The sequence below is a fragment of the Syngnathus scovelli genome, chromosome 9 (assembly GCF_024217435.2).
Source record: "Syngnathus scovelli strain Florida chromosome 9, RoL_Ssco_1.2, whole genome shotgun sequence".
NCBI classification, from domain to species: Eukaryota; Metazoa; Chordata; class Actinopteri; order Syngnathiformes; family Syngnathidae; genus Syngnathus; species Syngnathus scovelli.
Genome location: NC_090855.1, coordinates 5,375,302 through 5,395,848, shown reverse-complemented (window position 1 = coordinate 5,395,848; position 20,547 = coordinate 5,375,302). Strand labels below are relative to the sequence as shown.

Genomic DNA, 20,547 nt, shown 5'->3' with positions numbered 1-20,547 from the left:
AATGAAAAATAGTTCTAGTTCAGACAAATATAGTACAGAAAAAAATAATAAGAAAGGCAGTAATAGTATAACAAAGAAGATATGTAGAGAAAAAAACAGGTTCTGGCGTGTTCCTACATTTGTTTCATCCTTTTTTTTTTCTTTTGAGAAAACTGTCTGCTTTCAAATAAAAAAAAGACGTGTAAAATATGTTATCAGCTTTTATTGAATGTATTCAAGACAATTGCATACATCCGGTTTGCTAACAATGAATTGAACCAGAATATAATAAAACATACATTTGAAATAATCTGATCCATGAGAATAAAGACAAAGTATTGTACATTTTACATATTGAAATTGATTATAGTCTAAATTAATATAAATTAATACATGTCATAGTATCATCACTACATAGGAGACACTGAAATGAAAGTTGCAGACGCGAAACTGTTTCGGTCCACACAGCACGTTTCCATTTTGAGTTTAGTGTTTACCCTCGGTTTAAAGAAAAGTACAACAGTCAATGTGGTTCTTTGTAGCTAAATCTACATTTTTTGAAGAACTGCTGATTCGGCACCATCTGGCATCCTTAAGATCTTGATGAGAACAGTAAACCAGAGAGAATGAATAATCATAACATTGTGTTTATTCCAACCATGTCAGTCGTTCCACAGAATTCTGCAGGAAATTTGAGAAATGCATGGGAGCCTAGTTTTCTGTAAAATGGCAACAGAAATTTCATAAACATATTTTATTCACCAACAAAAGATGGTACTTCGTATTGTTGAAATGGAATGCGTTTTAAATCTGAGCAAAACTGCGGCAAAACGTTTGGTAAAAATATGGTCTTAATTTGAGATTATTTTTAGAGGTCCAAATATGAGGCAACTTTTGAAAACATAGAAAGTCTAACAAAAAAAAAAACCTGCTCTAAAATAATTTTCCCTCAGTCCACAAAGCAAACCAAAAAATGTTTTCACATACAATTAGCACCAGGCGAAATGCTAAAACATGTATAGCTAAAACAGAAGACCTACAGAGTACTGCATTACACTGAAAAACCCAAGTGGTCATTTTAGTATCCCGTTTTACTGAAAAACCTTATTGTGCAGAAAGGCTCTCAATGCTGTCACCAGTCAAACCTATTATTATAGCTGCATGCAGTTGGCAGTTGCAATGGAATGTGGTTTGGCTTTGCTTGCTGCACTCAGTCATCACAGAAAATAGCCCTGTAAATATTAAGAATGTTCGATGCAAGGTCGTCATAGCGTGTGTGCAAAGGCATCGGGAATACAATGTATGGACTGCAAATGTTTTCTTTAAAATGGCTTTTGGGTCAAAAATTTCCAAACTATAAAATACAAGCTACAATTTCCAAAGGCAACAAAGAGAACATGATATTGATTGATGACAAGATAAGATTTGAGGAAAAAAAAAATTGTACCTGCAGAGGAACCCAATCTCACGTACCAAAACTGGACAGAATATGGAATAACATATTCGCTCATCACAACAACAAAAACATTCGTACAATTAACAACAACAAAAAGCACTAAATGAAATGTAACAACATATGAAATCTGACCTCGACCAAAACAAGGATTAACATTGGGATCTTTGGAATACAAGTACCATTTTATGACATCATTCAAAACACAATGAGGATGCCTGTTTTGTTTTTGTTTCGGTCAACTTCCTTATGACTAGCTGACACCATTGCGAGTCCATCTTAGAGAGGCAGTATGGGTTTAAGGCACAGTAAGCTTTCCTTGACTCGAATGGCTGTGATCCTGTGATACTCTCGAGACATTCCCACTCCTTTCCCAGATTGGAATGATGTGAATGCATTTGAATTCTTCCATTCGGTGTGAGAACTGTGCAAACTAAAGACAGAGCTGCGAAAAGATAGTAGACGGGAGAGATGAGGAGGAGTTTGCTGCTGTTGAAGATTTGAAAATAAAAGCTGATATTGAGCCGCTCTCAGTCCAAACTGGCAAGTGATGATATCTATTCACAGTCTGTATTGGTCAGTTCAGGCGTAAAACTCCTTGGTTGGTGCTTTATGGTAAGCTGATGTGGAAAGTTTGGTGTCGCCCAGGTCATAGCTCCCTTCGTCCTTCTTCTTCATGCGGTAGGCCAGGAGGACGAGGAGGAAGATGGCACAGAGCAAGCCGACCACTACGCATGCTATCACCGCTGGAAAGGCAGAATGGAACCATGATTGAAATCATATATATTCTACACGTTCCCTTAGGAGTAATGTAAATGCGCACTTACCTGCCAGCACCTCCGTCCTATCCCACATGCTCTCGGATGTCACGTCATTGGGAGAGTCAAACACTCTGCTGCCCCGACTGACAAGAATTTCATTCGTCTGGACTCCGCTGGTGTCTTCATCGCCACTATTTTTGGTGGCGGAGGAGTCGTCCCATCTATCCAGGCTGTTGTCTTCGTCGGCTTCTTTGTTCTCCTTGGTGGAGCTGGGAGTGGAAGATTGTGTGAACCAGTCAGCTGTTGGGCCATTACCTGGCACCTGAAACACACAAGCAGATGAAGGGTGATGTGATAATGCCATACTGGGCCCAGCATAAATATTAGATGTTTACCTCTTCCTTCATTTCCACACCGATTGCTGTCGTTTCACTGTCCATCGTCTTGTTTGGTGGATCGTGGCGGTCAGCTGCTTCGGTCGGTTGACTGTGACGAGAGTCCGCTGTCGACAGCGTTGGAGTCATTTCTTCGCTCTTGTTTGAGTCGACAAACGTGGTGAGGATCGCTTTCTCCTCTCTGTTTAATTGGTGACTGATTGGATCTTGAAGAAAAAAAATGGAGGGCACTTATTGGCTATTATCATGCAGAGGCATTGTTGATTAGTACCAACTAGATTCACAATGGTGAGAGAACATTTCGGCATTTGGTGTTCAAATGTTTTCTGTGTTTACAACACGGTTGCTTCGATACCTGAGGTTTGAACACCCTCATTTTACAAAACCACAATTGCTCCACATGATCACACAAATTCCTTGAGCACATTCTCTCTTGGGAGAGGGCATAACGATGAATCATTAGGAATACAAGGTGAAAAGTATTTTGCATCTGCTGTCTTCTAATAAAAACTTCACCTCCTCCACATGATCTAGTTTGAACATCTAGAACACCCACCATACCAACCAACATGTGTAAACAAGTCAAATTAATAAGAACAGCAAATTGATTGACTGGTTTAGGGTATGAAAGGACACGCCTGACAACGGGCAAGAGATCATTCATACACACAAACACACCCATTTGATGATGAACTCTTGAAACCCATTATCCAGTTTTTCCTGAACGAATAAAGAACCCTGCCATTGACTCAAGCTTTCTCCCAAGCTTCTCAAGCTTTGTTTCAAATTGTCAAATGTTTTTGTTTCTTCTTTGTTACCGATAAGACTTACTGTACCAAACATGAGGAGCAAGAGCAGAATCAAATGCCAAGTCTCCTTACCATAGTCTCCAGATCCGGATCCTGAGCCCATGTCGTCGCCATCTTCATCATCTATCGGCAGCTCACCTGATGTTTGACCTTCTATGTAAAGGTCATCTCCCATGAATGGGTGGGACTGTGAAGAGACCAGCATCTGAGAGGAAAACAAAATCATGTAATCAGAGTGTCATTGCTGATTTCATGAGAACTACTAACCACATGAATAACAAAGAAGAGGGGAAAAAAACACTCACAGAAAGTCATTGACCACCGGTAGTTGACCTTTGGTTTATGAGATTGTGTCAATAAAGTGATATCATATTGAGGCATGTGAAGGGAGGTCATAGTTTGTTTGAAGTACTGCACAAAGTTTCAATTGACATGCTGCTCCAGTGAGTTGCAACAGGACTGATAAACCCTAAATTTGGTGCCAACTAAAGCATCACAGGAAGAAGTCAAGGAGATAAATTACATGTCTACCTGCAAAAATGCTACATTTAGCTCGCTTGTTGTTGGCAGAATTACCTTTGCAGAATGCAGCGTGATAATAAGCCTGAAATTCTGTAATATGCACAACCACACACACAACCACACACAGATGAATGTGGCCCATTGAGACGTGAAGTATGCATGTCTGGTATGCATGCTATGCTTCCACTAACACAGATGCGAACATGGACGGATCCCGGCAAAAGGAAAGGAAGGATAATTCTGATGAAACAGGTGCTGAAAACAAATGAAACAACACGGCCATAAACGTTGCTCTGATTCAGAGCGCAGCGATTTATTATTACCAAGCAGATGCGTATCGTCATATGTGATAAATCACACTTAAGACCCTGGGTTTATTTAAAAAAAAAAAAAAAAAAAACGTTAACGTCGAATGAAACAATGGAAGAGGAATTTGTGAAACGAGGAAATAAATACAATCCATGACAAAGACTAAATAGATTTTTAAATATTTCCCAACACAAAATTTGAGAAGCGAAGCATGTGCCAAATTTAAAGTAGAACCCTCAGATATGATCATCGACTTTTCTACTGATTGTGTGAATTTGATCCGTGATTAATTGTGACTTGAAAACATTTGCCAACTCAACTAGCAAACTCTGATCTATCAATTGTCTATACCGCTCATCCTGACTCAGGGTCCAGGGGTCACGTGGAAATGGAGCTGAGCTGAAAGTCGGCTTCCACATGTGGAACGTCAACATCAACAGATATATCATAAAACATTTTTGCCAAAGTTTATCTTTGCAATACCCTAAGTAAGAAAATTACGGAAAAATGGGGATCAACACTAAATTTAGTAAAACAATGGTGATCTAAATATGTATGTCGTGTCGTACGAAATTGAGGTGACATTTGAGAAATCTTTTCTTCTCAAAGTCTTGAGCAGACTGGGTGGCTTGAAAACATCTTGATTCAACCCAAAAGCAAATGTTTTTTGCTGTAATGTGGCCTTTTTTTTTTAATCCAAAGCAGCTCACACCAGTGTCTATTTAGCAGACAGACTCTCTGGTTTGAAGGGAACAGTTAAACCGTGGTGAAAGAAAGCATGATTCCCTTTTATGGCCATAGAAGCTCACCTTACCGTGACCTCAGGTGCTTTCATCTGCTCAACAGCAAAAAGCTGTCTCCCATCTTTGAAAATATCACACACTATACATAAATATCACATCAACTAGATGGAGACGGGACGCCAACATAGACCCACTGCGAGGTGGTGGGCGACAAGCCAACAGAAGAAAACCACCAACAAAATAAAATACAATTCACTATCACGCTCCCGTGCCAAAGAGTCGCTGTAATGCCTGTTTACATGAAAATCAGACATCTGGAAAACATATATGGCGTCTCTCTCCGTCTCACACACACACACCCACACACACACACAGACCATACAGTATCTACACCCATCTGGTAGCCCGGTGCTCTGTCATGATGAGACTTTGCTGGAAATAGCCCTGTCACAGCAATAAAACTGTGTGCAGCCATGTCTGATTGGCTCATGGAAATGCATTGGTATCACTTGTGAGAATTTTTTTTTACCACTTGGGCTTATAGTTATTACAGGAAACTATTTCTCACATGGTTCGCAGTCCATAATCATGATGGTAGCATGGTTGTGTAACCACCTTGAGCACACAGCAGGGTAGCAGCACCAAACGCTGCATAATGTACAGTATCGTTGGTCTAGTCTGAATGAAAAAAAAAAAAAAAAAATCAAGTAGAAAATACGCTTTGATTTATGGCTATTTACATCTCCTTTTCGCTGTTGTAGGGAAACACCATAATGCCACAGCAGTGTGAAAATTGACACCGAACATTACACACTCACTTCCCCGCTGTGCTGAACGCAATCTTCACTGTCCAGTGACTTCACACGTCTAATTATCTGAATGCGGAATTCTGTGTCAGCTTTGTGAAAGCGCACAGAGTCATGTGAATGGCACAGGCAGACAAATCTGGATTTTCTCCTTATGATTTAGATGGGTGAAGATTCTGCAACATGACATGATGCATGAAAAATAAATACCCACCCTGTTGAATATGATGAGTTTGGTTGCACATAAATTTCACCGGTAAATATATAGCTACAAATGATTTTAATCACATGGTTGAAATAAACTGGGACAAACTCTAATGATAAGAATAAGCGGATTGGAAAATGGATGCATGAGTAAACCACTAGGTCACCTCTATATTTTGTTTGGATGGGCAAAGATAAACTTGCCTTGATTTGAGCAACAAAACTAGAAACTGCAAGGCACAGTGCAACACTAATGTGTGATTAAGCAATGAAAGGAGGTGTCCTAGAAAGTTGACCAAATTCTGTACGTCCCACACGACTCCTATCTTGCCTGAACTAGCCCAGTGGGACTCACGGTGAGTCATCCATCCAGAAAATGACACACACACACAAAAAAAGCTCACATCCTGTCCCGAGCAGGCGTTCATCATTCACAAGCGCAGCATTGCTGGTTGGTTAACTAACTAGCAATTCTACAATTCTTCAATATAATGCCCAACAATTTTAAGGCTTGGGTCGTCTGGAAGTGAGGCGACGCAAAGCTCCGGCGCAAGATTGTTTCTCAAAGATCAGATTTATTTCCAAGACTGCGCTTTCACGTTAAAACCTGCAGGGCCTTTTATGTACTGTATATGGGGAAACTTCATAAACGCTCTCTCTGGAGCTCCAGTCTCAGGTTTCAACTGGCTTGCTTTCACAATACACAGTCCAGGATTCATAAATACCACACTTATTTAAAAAGGTAACTTGGTTCCACTGTACTTTAACTGACTTCTATAAACAGGATCTTTTGGTTCCTGTTGAAAAAAAAAACGGAAAAAAAACCAGAGTCGTTTCCAGGTGTTTTCCAGCTTTGCCACACACACAAGGAGAGGGGAAACAGGTTGGTTTTTTTGTTGGCGAGGAAGGACAAAATGGCCTGAGGCGGGGTGTGGACTAAACTTGATTAAATTTAAAGCTTAATCCAACATGTGTGAGTGAGAAGATAATGGTCACAGTTTGTGGGGGAGGAGGAAAGAGTCAAAAGTCGAAAAAAGATGTGAACTTGACACCATCTCGCCAGCTACACATGGACTGAGGCTAAGGCTGAATATTACTTGGCTAAATAGCCAAATAGCATATCTCTTATTTAAATGTTTACTTGAAATGGCGGGTCTGTGTTTTTCGTTGTAAATGTTTGTATAGAAAGTTAACTGGTAAATTCTGATCATGGATAAATAGATAGATGTATAGATAAACTAAAAAATATATAGATAAAACTTTACATTCGATGTCAAGTAAAAGCCGTACTTACTTTTTCACTTATGAATCCAGGGGCTAGCCCGACGAGGAACAACAACCACAGGGTCCTCATCTCAATTTTCAGCGAGACGGTGGTAACTGAGAAAAAAAACTATAAAAGTTCCTCAATGGAAATGTATGCGATTAAATCAAAGTTAAATCCTTTCGAGTTTATCGTAGTCGCGTTTCGGTCGGTATATTTTTCTTTTTTTAAATCACTGCTTTACGGCGTGCAGCAGCTGGACGAGTCGAAGTGTGGAGTCGCTCGCTGAGTCTGGAAAGTTGTTTGGTCTGGAGAGGGATCGTGACGCTGCTGTGATGTCACCACGCCATTGCGTCACCTTAAGCGGAAGTGAGGGGCGTGTCCGACTACGTAGGGGGTGATTTACAACGAAGCATGACTAACAAATTCGAGTTATAACTGACAGTGAATAAAATAGAATACTTAGGATTTCTTTTTATAGAAGCTTTATATCAATGCAGGCGACACGATGGCCTCCGCCTCAAAGTTCAGAGGTTACGGGTTTGATTCCACCTTTGGCCCTCCCTGTGTGGAGTTTGCATGGTACCTGCGTGAGTGTTGCCTGGGAATTCCTGTTTCCTCCCACATCCTGAAAACATGCTTCAATAGTTGCTTTGTGTATTAAATGTACAGTAATCATAGCTACTGACGATCCATTTTTATAAATAATTCATTTTATTACCCATAAAATATACACCAATCTCAGTACTGAATTAATAAATTGCAACTTTGACTTCACAGTTCTTTTTTTGTGTACATCACATCGCATCTGAAGAATATTCATAGGAATTCACATAATGTACATATTTCCAGTTAAATTGAAATTCTTCAACTAAAGCAGGAATTTCAAGTGTGATATTTTGAGTGGATTCTTTTTAAAATAAAGCAAGCAAACCACACAGTATACTAAGAGAAAATCAAATGTTCTTCTGTCCTTGCTTTACTTAGATGTGTAGCTCAAAATGGTCTCAGTGCTTCTCACAAACATTTCATTACTTACCTACGAGTCACTGTGCTTTTTACAGCTGCCTCAACACTTTTCACCCCTTCCACGACTAATGAAGGCACAAAATGAGCACATTTATAGGACCCCAAAGTACACAAATAATTTATTCTTGAGACTAAACCATAATTGACAAATACACAAGGGTGAAATTGATCAACAATAAAATAACCTGACGCAAATACTTGATTTTCTTTTCAAGTGGATATGGAGTTAAAGACAGGGATATTTTAAACTTTTGATTTCAAACATTGACACGCAAGTGCGTTCTGAAAGATGTAGTGCGTATAAGAATCTAACTTCTATATTCACACAAACATCTAAAAAAGAATTTTTAAACTGGCTGCACCGCCTCCAGGAAAACCAACCAACCAAAACAAACAAACTCATGTACACTTAATTGAACTTGGGTTAAAATGCATTCGCATCTTTTGGTCCATGCTGGTATAGCTTTCTTTTAGCTGCTACCGTCCTTCCCATCAGCATGTTATTGCTGTAAAAAGGTCGCTGTATGCCCATCGAGTGCAATCACTTAAGTAGTGAGTCAATGTTGCCTTGTATCAGCTGGAAGGACACCTGGTGCTGGATGAGGTCGGGAGGGGATGACTTTTAAGGCTCCTGAAGGGGCTCGTCTCTTCTTCTTCTTCCGCCCTACCAAGCTGGCCCTGTGTGAACTTTAAGACACAGTGTGTGCGTTTCGTGCAGTTTCCTGTCCTTCAGTACGTTTCGGAGTCAGAGTCATTGAGCTCTTCTTTGTAGAAGACATCATGATGGCTAATGTTGTTGAAGCTGCAGTAGGAGCTGTGCTGGTCGCGTAGCACGGGCAGGCTATCCAACGTGACGCTCTTGGAGGGGCTGGTGGTGAAGTGGTTCATGGCACTGAAAGGAAGGGTAGGCGCCGGGGTACAGGGGGAAACAGGCATCATTGTGGCCAGTATGAGGGCGAGGCAGTCTGCAACATCTTTGTTGGGGGCACAAGCCAAGGCGGGTGTGTAACCTGAGGGAATGACCACACTCTAGTGTTAATAAACACTTAAATGTTAATCAAATATTAACGTGTTTGTCTTTATCAAGGATGGGATTAATATCGTTACCATTCTCATCAACCGCAAGGACACTGGCTCCCTTCGCGAGCAGCTCTTGCACCACTACCGTCAGGCCATTCCTTGCAGCTACGTGCAGAGGCCTTGAATTAAAAAAATGAGGATTGGTGAGGTCAAGTTGAAAGGGGTTGGTACATTGCTTATAGTTTTACATCAGAGGATTCACCAATAATCTTTGGAAATAATACAAACGGAATATGTCCATTGAGATTGTTGATAATTTAATTAAATGGATATTTGGGGGGGTAATGTTTGTAATCTACAACCACAATGAACAGTAATTTAAATTCAGTTTCCTACAACATCAGTCAGTTGCTAGTGAAATCCATTGAAATGAAATGCATCCTGAATTGAAATTCTTAATTTTAACTTATCATTTGCACGCAGAAACAAAACAATAATTCCAAGTAATACATACGTCTGTAAGGCGGCGTTAGTGGCATTTATTAGGTTTCTGTCTGTAATCTTCTCCAATATTAACAAGGCACTGGTTTCATGTCCCTGTGAAAAGCAAGAGAAGGTTTATTGGTGCTAAAAATGACAAGTTGAATAAGATGGCAGGCCTTTACATACACATGCAAGAGGGCACCCTACTCGCTGTTTGGGTGTGAAATACAGCCATCTAGTGGTTATAAACGGTACTGACCTTACTGCAGGCAAGATGAAGCGCCGTGTTCTTCACTGCATCCTGTAACGTTAGATCTGCTTTTGCACTGCTCACCAAAAGCTCTTATTGATGAGAATAGCATATTCAGTAAGATTCTGATCAATTTTGACTTTTAGGTATATTTCGCTGGCATCAGGCAAAAACCTTCCGCTTCCAAAACCTTTACTTTTCAGAAAATCCTCAAATTGTTGAGCCATTAACATTGAATCGTCAATGACAGCAAGCTATTTTCAACGCTTTAAACTGGTCAATAACTTGTTAAAATAACAAACCCACACTGGGACTGACCAATAGTATCGATTTGTGGTTTGGGGTGGGGTGGGGGTGAAATTGGCCACATTTGTGCATAGGAAATTTCAGCCTGAAGCCAGCTACGCTTGTGTGTAGCCATCATACCGACTGCGTTGGTTTGGCCGTTCTCGGCAGCCATCATGAGTGGGGTCTTCCCTGTGGTATCCACACTGTTGACCTGTGCGTTGTGGCTCAACAACAGCTGCAGACACTCAACATGGTCAGTGAAGGCTGCGGCATGTAAAGGAGTCCTGGGCACAAAACAGAGGACGCAAAGCACGATTGAGAATTTTATCCAGCATTTTAGTTGACCTCCACACAGATATTACCTGTCTTTACTGTCTTTGGCATTGACAATGGCAGGACCCATGGTGTCGATAAGCATCTCAGCAGCACCTTCACTGTCACGAATCCTTAGGAGAGGAAAAACATTTTTAAACTCGCCCATCTTGTTTTAGCATCTGACAATTACTGTAACGTTTAGATCACTTACACAGCACAGTGAAGGGGGGTGAAGAGATTGCCTTCTGCTTTTTGGAAAACCTCTTGTTCCAGTAGAACCTCCACACATGTATCGTGACCTTTAAAAAAGAACACGGTTCATTGTCAAGCTGAGCTAACTATTTTCCAAACACAGTGACTTTCATTGTGAGGAATTTGTTACTATGTTGGGCGCTCAAAATATGAACAAACATGAAGACGGGTGCTGAAAGATTTGGGGACCTGCGCCTCTCTAAAAAGAAAATAATTTTTTTGTAGACTACAGGTCTGGTTTATTTCATAGGCATGGAACGACATTCCAAACTGTATACCTTGTATTGCTGAACATATAAACAGACATAACTACAGGCCATTTCTTTCGGAATCCACATACCATTGTAGCAGGACCAGTGCAGCGGTGTGTAGCCTTGGCTGTCTGTTAACACCGGAGGTGTTTCCACTGACTGAGCAGCATGCAGCAGCCCTCCCAAGACACCAATATGGCCACATGCTGCAGCCAGGTGGATGGGTGTGCGGCCTTTACAGTCTTGCACCAAGAAGCTGGCGCTATGCTGAAGCAAAGCCTCCACACATTCCTCATGACCAGTAACAGCCTACAAACAAAATCGAGAGACATGAAAGTTGATACACTTGACAACCTGAAATCGATTTTAAAAACTTTAAAGGAGAAGCAGAGTCGAAAAATCTTCTTTACAGTAATATATTCTTGACTACTTGAAACGTCAATCGAAAATTACATCACAGAAACTTTCGGCTCAGGTGATCATGTGATATTCCCAAGCTATGGATTTTGTTGTTTTAATTCATATTCCATAAATGAAATATTAATTAGAGTACAATGTTTAAACTAGTGGGATCATAGAACCTGTTGTAAAGAAAAAAATAAACTTGACTTCGACTCACTCCTCGATGCAGGGCTGTCCTGCCCCACTTATCTTTGGCTTCCACGCTGGCTCCCTCATTAAGCAAAGAATATACACAGTCTGTGTGTCCACTTAGAACTGACAGCATTAAAGGGGTTCTGAGAATTTAAAGGAAAAAAGGTTACATTATCGTACAATTACTCTCATTTTGGACCACGATATAAAATAAATAACTTACTGTCCGTTACCATCTTGAATGTCCACTGCACTTTTAAGATCAGCATTTCCAATCAGCAAACGTAAACATTCAAAATGACCATTAGTAGCTGCAAGGAATCGATGAGTTTATAAATTTCAAAATACAACAGAACGAGTCACATTCAAAGCTTTACTGCTGGTCCATACCTGCAGCATGAATTGGGGTTCGCTTTAAAGTAAAGTCTTTGACCAAGATGGAGGCACCTTGGTTTATTAAAACATCCACACACTCCACGTGGCCCTTAAATGCGGCTAAGTCTAGCGGTGTTCGCCCTTGGCTGTTTCTCACATCCAGATCCAACAGAGACTGCACCAGAACCTCCATGGCTTGGTGGTGACCATGGTATGCCTTAACGCCACAAATACATTTCCAAATATTAGATTACAAAAAACAAAGACAGAAAATATTTCAAGAGGTAAAAGGTTAACTCACAGCGAGGTGCAAAGGGCTTATGGGAGCTCGAACGTCAGACTCATTGAGGATGTCCGTCCCTGAGGTTTCCATCAACTGATTACAAATAACAAAAATTAAAAACGGAATAGTTTGGAGCTCAGAATTACATTGATGCACAATATAATACAAATTATTTTTACTAATTTGACAAAACCACTTAAATGGAAAAAGGCCTAATAGGTTGAATTTTATTTCTAAGGCGTAATAGGTTGAATTTTGTTTCTAAGGTATTTATTGATTTGGTGATTTATTTTATGCTTGAGGTGCGTAAATAAATAAATCCCGAGGGATTATTTGGACATTATATTCAAAAATTCATATGTTACAAAGGTAACCTCAATTTGAGAACCAGTGAAGAAGACTCAAACTCTACTCACCGCATCAAGAGGGGTTTCACTTGCAATCTAGAATATTGGAGAAATTAAATAGATAAGAAAATGCATAGGCTTGTTTTTACACAGCATGCAGTCATGATGCTCTCACCAGCTCCAGACAAAGGCGATGTCCATATGCAGAGGCATAATGCACAGCATTGTAGCCCTGATTGTCCCGAATCCCAGGATTTGCATCATTTCGCAATAAATATTCCAGGCACCTGGAGCCACAACAGAGGTGCTTTCAATCTTAAACATTTACTCTATTTTTCGTACTGTAAATCGCACTTTTGTTTTCATAGTTTGGCTGGTCTTGCAATTTTATATTCAAATCAGAGCTCAGACTCGCACCCAAAATCAATTTTTGACTGGTGTGATTAATACTCCAGAGCGATTTACAGTCCGAAATCCAATGACATTCTAATTTGCTGCTTCACCATTACTACATGTTAAAGCAATGCTCAGAGCATTACTAACTTTCCATCTGTGTCAGAAGCGGCAGCATAGTGAAGCGGAGTGCATCCCCGCTCGTCAACGTCATTCACGCTGGCCCCTGAGCCCACCAGCGCAAACAAACACTGGTAGTTACAGTTGGCAGCAGCGTAGTGCAAAGAAGTCCTGGAAAAGTAAACGTTGCTTAGCTGACTGTATAAGGAAAACCATAACAGCACCAAAGCAACGGAGCACCACCATTAAACATCATTGCAAACCTGCCAAAGCTGTCCTTTTTATTGAAGTCCGCCCCAGTGTTGAGAAGTAGATTGAGACATTCCAGGTTTCTGCAGATTTAAATGACATGATCAATGATTGTCCTTTATCATTAGAAGTTAATAATTGACTGGAACATATGTTTAAAATAAATACAATCGATTCAGTTATGTTGACACTCACCCTCCAGCAGCTGCAGCATGTAAACAAGTCCTTCCAAAGTCATCAGGAGTATCTATATCAAAACCTGATGAAGAAAGATTGATGAGCAACAACTCTAGTGATTGATTAAATTTCATACTGGAGTTACCTGAAGACAGAAGCTTTCGGCAGCAATCAGAGAATCCACTGAGAGCAGCCAAATGGAGCGGGAACATACCGTGGACCCCTCGTCTGCAAAGACATTCTATCGATCAGGTTGTCTTCATTGCAGAATACTTTCTTACTGCAAGCAAGTCATTAGGATCTAATGACTAAGATAATTATGGTTACATTTGTGGGCAAGGTACACTCACTTGGCAGTGTCAGCTCTGTGGGCAATGAGCGTGTTGATGAGCAACTCGTGACCATATCGTGCAGCAATATGCAGTGGGGTGTTTCCATTCTTATCCTCACAGTCAACCTCAGCACCTTAAAACGAGTGATATACAAGATCAAGCTTTTGAGCCAAAGTCGTATAATGGGCCTCAAGTTTACTGTCCAACCAAAAAAACGACAGTTTTGGATGAGCTCACCATTTTCAATGATAGCAAGGGACCTTGAGAATCTTCCATGGATTGCGGTCATGTGGAGGGGAGTCTTTCCATCCTTACTCTGAATCAAAACAGAACCATGCTGATGAAAACGGACAGCTTTTCAAAAATGTTGAATAGGTACTAATTGGACTTTTTTTTTACCTAAACAGTTCTTAGAATGAAAAAAAAAACTTTTGAAGTGCGATTTTGGCAGTGTGTATTATATTCATGTGTGTTATTCTTGAGAAATTATGGTCGATATCAAAGTTTATCAGTTGAGTTTTGAGAGATGCACTGAAATCATCACGCACCTTGATATTGACATCAGCCCCATTGCAGACAAGCAGCTCAAGACACAGCTTGCCTTGTCGGGAAGCAGCAGTGAAGTGGAGGGGAGCAAAGCCCTTCTCGTTCACCTGGTTGACATTCGCCCCACACTCTATGAGCTCGTTCACCACCACATCTTGACCGTTGTAGCAGGCCACGTGGAGTGGCGTATTGCCGTAGGCGTTCGGCTCATTGATCTAAAAAAAAAACCAATCAACATACAAAGGTCAGTCTTATAAACACTGCTACGTTTCACTATGGCACAGTTGTGACACTATTGCACATCGGCAATGCAATGGTGGGCGGAACTCACATCCACCCCCAAGTCCAGGAGGTATTTAACAACAGTGATCATCCCACTGGAGGCAGCTGCGTGCAGAGGTGTGTACGATTTCTTATCTTTGCAGGCAACTTCGGCACCATGAGACGCCAGGAGCTTGATCACCTCAATGTGTCCTGAATAATAGAATTCTATTAATCATTAATGAATTACCGATATTAGCAAAGCATTGCGAACATAACATTGCTGTCGGAGGAAAAACGTGATAATATACGTATTTACTATTAAAAAAAAAAAAAAATTCTTACTAATTTGCATGTTGCTGCCATATGATCATTACTTCATTGTAAACTGAAAGTTGTCTACATTTTTTTAACCCAATTATTTTTTTGCCACTGGACAATATTGACGAGGAAATTTGAGGAGTCCAAGTAAGTGTTACAGAAATTATATATCATGGTGAACTGTGAAAAAAATTCTGGGACTAAATGTGTAAAACATACACACCATCAAAGGTACACTTGCATGTTCCATAGAGCAATAATTACATAACAGAGCAAGTAGATTTATTTTTACCCATGTAGGCTGCCCAATGGATTGCACGGCGGTCTTTCTTGTCAAAGGCATTGATGTTGGCCCCTCTGGAGAGTAAGAGCCGCACCATCTGACAGCATCAGCAAGGACAGGCAAAAAATAGAAGGGGGGGAAGAAAAAAAGCAGTGAGTCATAGACATGATGAATGGATCGTTTCTGTATTTCAAGAGTAGACAAAAGTAGTGTGTCAAAGGTTCCACATTAAAAAACATTTTATCCATATGAAAATTCTAGACTAGACTTAAATATTATAGTATATTATGTAAATAAAAATAGTTTTGATTTCAAAAGAGTCCTTTTTCCCGTGTGTGGAAACTTCGGGGACGCCCTGTATAAGGACTACAGTGTTTCCACTATCCAGATTTAGATTTAGGCTTTAATCCCTTGGATTTGAAAATAGAATGTGCTTTACATGACCACACTAATGTGGATCGTTCGAAAATAGCTCAATCCACATCGGCATTTCGATAAAAGACATTGCCAAGACGAGTTGTATTGCTGCATTGTAGTTTAAGAATAGACCTTGTTGTGAACAGAACAAATGAGCATGCCCGCTGCCGTAAGGCAGCTTGACTAAGGCTTGGGAATTAATACTTGATTAGAGCAGGCATTTCCTGCCCTAAAATAACTAATCCACATGAAAGTACATGCATCCATCAAATCAGCTACATGGGTGCAGCATGCAGTACTTGGCAGTGCACACGCTACTAATGCTGAGTTTATAACGTGGAAGGAATGTATTGAGTTATGGATTTCATCACCTCAACATTCTTGGTTCTTATAATTTTAGGAATGTGCTCAGCTGAAAGCAGCCGCGTGTGATGCAATCGTGCATGATAAGTATCAGTATTGACTGATATTGTCGTTTAAAACAACACAATTGGGTCAATTTGTGAACAGAAAACAGGTGAAGGTTCAACCATATTTACCTCCAAGTGACCACTGAAGGCTGCATGGTGCAGTGCAGTTCGGCCAGCTCTGTCCGACACATTCACATTGCTGAGCAGCGGGACGAGTGCTTCGGCGCAGCGGACTGCTTTGTTGGCCGCAGCGATGTGTAGCGGCGTCTGCCAGTTCTTGTCTCGGGCATTTACGTCTGCAGAGTGTTTCAGCAATACTTGCACGGCTTCCTGCAACAAAGAAAACATCAGGATTTGACACCTTTATTGTTCCGTATGATGCACGGTCTGCGTGCGTGTTTGCAAATGTGAGACAAACAATCGACGGAACATTCTCATACCTCGCTACAGGAGGCAACAGCTCGGTGCAGAGGAGTGAGCCACTTGCTATCTTTGGCATTTACTCTGGCACCTACAGCACAAGTCAGAGGACATTTGAAGGACATAAACGGTATAAACTGCACAACCGGTTACAAAATTGAACCGAAATTGGCATAAGAGTTATCGAAATTCATTCAGTGGCAACATTCTAAATGTACAAGGTCATACGTATTGGAAAATTAAAAAAATAATGATAAGAATAGTTATGTATTCGGTCTTGAATACATTTTCTGAATCATCATGATTAACAGCGATTCTCCTGTAACTTCTTAGATGTTTACAAAATGGAAATAAATTGAATTGAAAAGAAGGGTGGTCAATTGCTTGGTGAGACAATATTAATATTTCTGGAAACTGTAAAGGGTGTGACGGTGACCACATCACTCATATTACACAACTCAAAGCCACTCAATATTTGCATTGTAAAATCATACAGACCCGAAAGGATCAGAAGTTCTATAATTTCCGCATCTCCAAGGTAGGCAGCAGCATGGAGTGGCGTCCGCTTCTCATTGTCCTATAAGGAAAGAGGGATGGACTGTAATGCAAGGCTCTGAGGTCACAAGTTCACCTCCACAAAGATCAAGTAAGATAAAACAAAAGCCCCAATTTAAGTTGTGAGGTATGCAACAAAAAGGTGTGTAACACTGCTACTTTCATCATAAAAAAAACAATTAAAGGATATGGAAAAGTAAGATTTTTAAAACACATCTAGTGGAGCTTACCTGGGCATTCACGTCCTCCTTTTTGAATATAAGCGAGCGCACTTCATCGGGGTCCACATTGAAAATTGCTTTCACCAAAGCAGGCTGTGGAAGGAAATAGCATCTTTTTATCCCAATTTATTTGGAATGTTACTCATTGCGGTAGTTCCCATTAAGCGTAAGCATTCAAATGGAACAAATGACAAACTAACCCCGCAGACTTCAGCAGTAGGGAAGTCTGCAGGATCCTCGTCCTCAAGAATCACGACACACACCCGACTCCATCTGTTCAATGTCATCGACCCAAAAAAAGCTTCTACGTTCAGATGCGCAATCAAACAAAAACGATGACACACAGCCACAAGATGTCCTTTTCAGTGACGCGTCCAAAAAGACACGTGTTGAGAGATAAGTCTTAAGAGGAACAAAAGTCCGAGAACAGATTCGAAGTGATGCCAAAGTTGCTGGAAGAACAAACAACACTGCACATCTTGGTTTCTTTGCCCGAAAGAAAGAGATGATACTGCAGAGGCCCCCCTCCTGCTGTGAACTTTCAACATCCTTAGTGAAGTAAGAGTGGTGGACAGAATAAGTAAACAGGTTCTCCTTGAAGGCCCACGTCTGGAGCACACTCTTAAAATGCCTGCATGATAGCTCCACCCCTGGATGAGGATGCAACTTTGACAAGTGCCGACTCTCGCGGAAACTGTCACTGACCGTAGAGATGCATTCAGCTTGGTTTTAGAACAAGACGAGAAGAAGAGCAAAAGTTAGTCCCCACAAGATTAGGAATGACTTGTGGTCTCCCAAATCCCTCACTGATCTTTTACTGTCACACTTAATCACACCAGACAATTATGTCCCTCTGAAATGCCCATAAAACGGTACAGGGGGCACGACAGACGCTACGAGGGTCAATTCAAGCTAACAAGGGGTCAGTTGTGCTTCTCACAATGTCTCATGTTGACACAGTGTGTGGGACAAATCTGCGTTTTGTTTTCAGCAGCGCAGCCCAGCTCAACTGCTGTTGTTGATTTTCTATACTCGTCCGGCAGCCTCATTCGAAGTCTTTAATACGGTCACCATGGAGACAGCTCTTTAAGCAACCACACTGACTTAACAGGAGATCATTAAAGCACATGACGAGAAGCATACACATGCGTGATACAAGATGTACATCGATTACACCCAATAAATGTTTATTAAATAAGCAAGCAATGTCAAAAATTTTAACTTTGAGTGAAAAAATAAAAGGCTAGACTTTTAGAGATTACAAGACTAATATAATGATGTTATAGGCTACTGTCAAAGAAATATAAGGATCCTCTTCCAGTCACTTTACCAGTTTATTCCGGTTTCATCGTTGGGCTATCGTGGTTTATCCTCATTATTCGTACCATATCTGTTTAGGCCAACAATTGAAGCGCTTACCCACCTAATGTCACAAACATTGAAACGTCACAGTCAGGAGCTTAGTTTATGTTGCCATGGTACGCATCTCCGACAACGTTTTGGGTGTCATTTACGAATAACCAAACTTGAAAGCAACTATTCAAGCCACTTTCCAATTGTTTTATGCAGCAGGTTAACTAGCCATGCCCAATCTTATTAACACTGAAGAGGGGACTGGCTAATTGTTGCAGATAAGCAGTACTGTTAGCAGGTTACGACTCATTTTGGTTGATCATGGGTCACCATATAGAAGTGATACATATCATCATTACGACAAAAGCTCTGCTTAGGTTTTTATTCAAGTGTAATATCGCGAATGGACGAATTTAAAGACAAATTCATCACTAAACGATTGGCAAGAGCAACTCAATTTACAGTCCGCTGGGAAAACTGTAATCGAAGCTAGCAGTCAAACGATATCACTAACTTAAATTTCGCTTTTGACATATTGCTCTTACCTGGTCTCGAATTTTGAGAACCACCATATTTCTGTGGTTGGAAGTGTTCTCATGCAGACTAGTGGGCTATTCGTCTCCTTCACAAACAACAGAGTGTTTGATCTTGTTGCTATCTCTGCTGTTAGTCTGCTGGAGGCCTAGCGTGACGCTAGCTTAGCTTCCATGCTAGCCTCACTGGCCTGATTGCATGCAAGTCAACGAGTAGCGGAAACTCCATAACATTACCGCCGCCATATTTGACATCCCAAGAACAAGCATTTTCATTGGTCATTTTTCTTTTGTGTATACGAAAGAGCACTATTGGCTGTTGCTGGTTGACGTATATTAACTGGAGCCTTACGATTTGACAGCATGTAAGATGTTTTCGCTATGTTCAGTATCTTAATTTTATTTTAAATAAATGCAGTACGTGGGACGTGGATTTTAATTCGCGTTCTTGATGTGCAACTTTCTTTTTACTTTCAGGATTCTTTTGCATGGATAATTTCCTTAGATATTCCAATTACATTTAGGTGAGAATGCATTCCATCCACTATTGCAATGGGCTAGTATTCAAACAAACACATTTCTGCAAAATTTTAAGAAGAAATACAGGTTCGGAAGCAATTGTTATCACAATTTTACATTAAACTTTCACATTAAAAAGACTAAACTTGGTTGACTGTCTCTCTCTAGCGGTTGTTTTCTGAACTACACATAGGTTTTGAAACGCTTTCGTGAGGCTTGGGTTCAAATCTTCATCCTGTATGGCAGAGAGGTGTATAAATCCGTCTCTTAAAGGCCTGATTTACACGCTTCCCTCCTTCAACTCATTCCAAATAATCAGAATCGTTATTAGGCTTCTTCAGGGCTTGCTGATGAGTTGAAAAGTGGGGGACACAAGCTTAGTAGGCCTGCAATCCACGAGAATACTTCACCTATTAAGCTAAAATGCATGTAGGGCCATTAAATATTTTTTTTAAATGTTCCATTCCGTGAACACTATGGTATTATTTACCATCCAAGAGTAAATGTACCATACTGCATCAAGACTGTTGTCGCATTGTGTGCTTTTTTCCGGTGATTACTTATTAAGTAAGGGGGTTTAGTGAACGAGTGGGGCTCCAGTGAAAGAATGTGGGTTATCCTCACCATGGGGCTGAACTTTCCTTGCGAGTCTCATATTTCAAGAGCAGGAAAGACTGAGGGGGAGCTTGTGGCAGCTATGCTTAT

At 40.6% G+C, this 20,547-nt stretch overlaps 2 protein-coding genes across 3 annotated transcripts; both read right to left on the bottom strand.

Annotated features, from left to right (window-relative positions):
* Positions 1 to 187: 187 nt before the first annotated feature.
* Positions 188 to 7,555, bottom strand: LOC125974855 (syndecan-2). The gene is made up of 5 exons (XM_049729720.1): positions 7,276 to 7,555; positions 3,470 to 3,602; positions 2,589 to 2,794; positions 2,260 to 2,515; positions 188 to 2,178 (listed from the first exon to the last, which is right to left on the bottom strand). Exons 1-5 carry the CDS (start codon positions 7,333 to 7,335, stop codon positions 2,015 to 2,017), a joined length of 819 nt encoding a protein of 272 aa, XP_049585677.1. The 5' UTR covers positions 7,336 to 7,555; the 3' UTR covers positions 188 to 2,014.
* Positions 7,556 to 8,364: 809 nt separating this feature from the next.
* ankrd28b (ankyrin repeat domain 28b) lies at positions 8,365 to 19,570 on the bottom strand. Of its 2 annotated transcripts, XM_049729719.2 has the most exons (28): positions 19,336 to 19,569; positions 17,447 to 17,530; positions 17,160 to 17,238; positions 16,682 to 16,752; positions 16,371 to 16,571; positions 15,424 to 15,511; positions 14,881 to 15,023; positions 14,552 to 14,764; positions 14,241 to 14,319; positions 14,022 to 14,136; positions 13,817 to 13,899; positions 13,690 to 13,753; positions 13,509 to 13,577; positions 13,276 to 13,416; positions 12,908 to 13,019; positions 12,802 to 12,828; positions 12,404 to 12,478; positions 12,118 to 12,319; positions 11,951 to 12,038; positions 11,753 to 11,870; positions 11,223 to 11,442; positions 10,842 to 10,929; positions 10,678 to 10,761; positions 10,454 to 10,599; positions 10,037 to 10,119; positions 9,809 to 9,891; positions 9,382 to 9,473; positions 8,365 to 9,284 (listed from the first exon to the last, which is right to left on the bottom strand). In XM_049729719.2, exons 1-28 carry the CDS (start codon positions 19,360 to 19,362, stop codon positions 9,004 to 9,006), a joined length of 3,156 nt encoding a protein of 1,051 aa, XP_049585676.1. In that variant the 5' UTR covers positions 19,363 to 19,569; the 3' UTR covers positions 8,365 to 9,003. The 2 variants fall into 2 exon arrangements, with proteins under 2 accessions (XP_049585676.1, XP_049585675.1); XM_049729718.2 differs by having other exon boundaries at positions 13,690 to 13,899; positions 19,336 to 19,570.
* Positions 19,571 to 20,547: the final 977 nt, after the last annotated feature.

Excerpts from the sequence above, each read along its gene's own strand:
- LOC125974855 (XM_049729720.1), bottom strand. The coding sequence starts at position 7,335 with ATGAGGACCCTGTGGTTGTTGTTCCTCGTCGGGCTAGCCCCTGGATTC. Across the intron at positions 2,795-3,469 it reads ATCCGGATCTGGAGACTATG|ATCCAATCAGTCACCAATTA; the intron begins GTAAGGAGACTT and ends TTTTTCTTCAAG. Across the intron at positions 2,179-2,259 it reads TAGGACGGAGGTGCTGGCAG|CGGTGATAGCATGCGTAGTG; the intron begins GTAAGTGCGCAT and ends CTGCCTTTCCAG.
- ankrd28b (XM_049729718.2), bottom strand. The coding sequence starts at position 19,362 with ATGGTGGTTCTCAAAATTCGAGACCAG. Across the intron at positions 13,417-13,508 it reads AAAAAGGACAGCTTTGGCAG|GACTTCTTTGCACTACGCTG; the intron begins GTTTGCAATGAT and ends TTACTTTTCCAG. Across the intron at positions 10,120-10,453 it reads CGGCCAAACCAACGCAGTCG|AGCTTTTGGTGAGCAGTGCA; the intron begins GTATGATGGCTA and ends CTCATCAATAAG.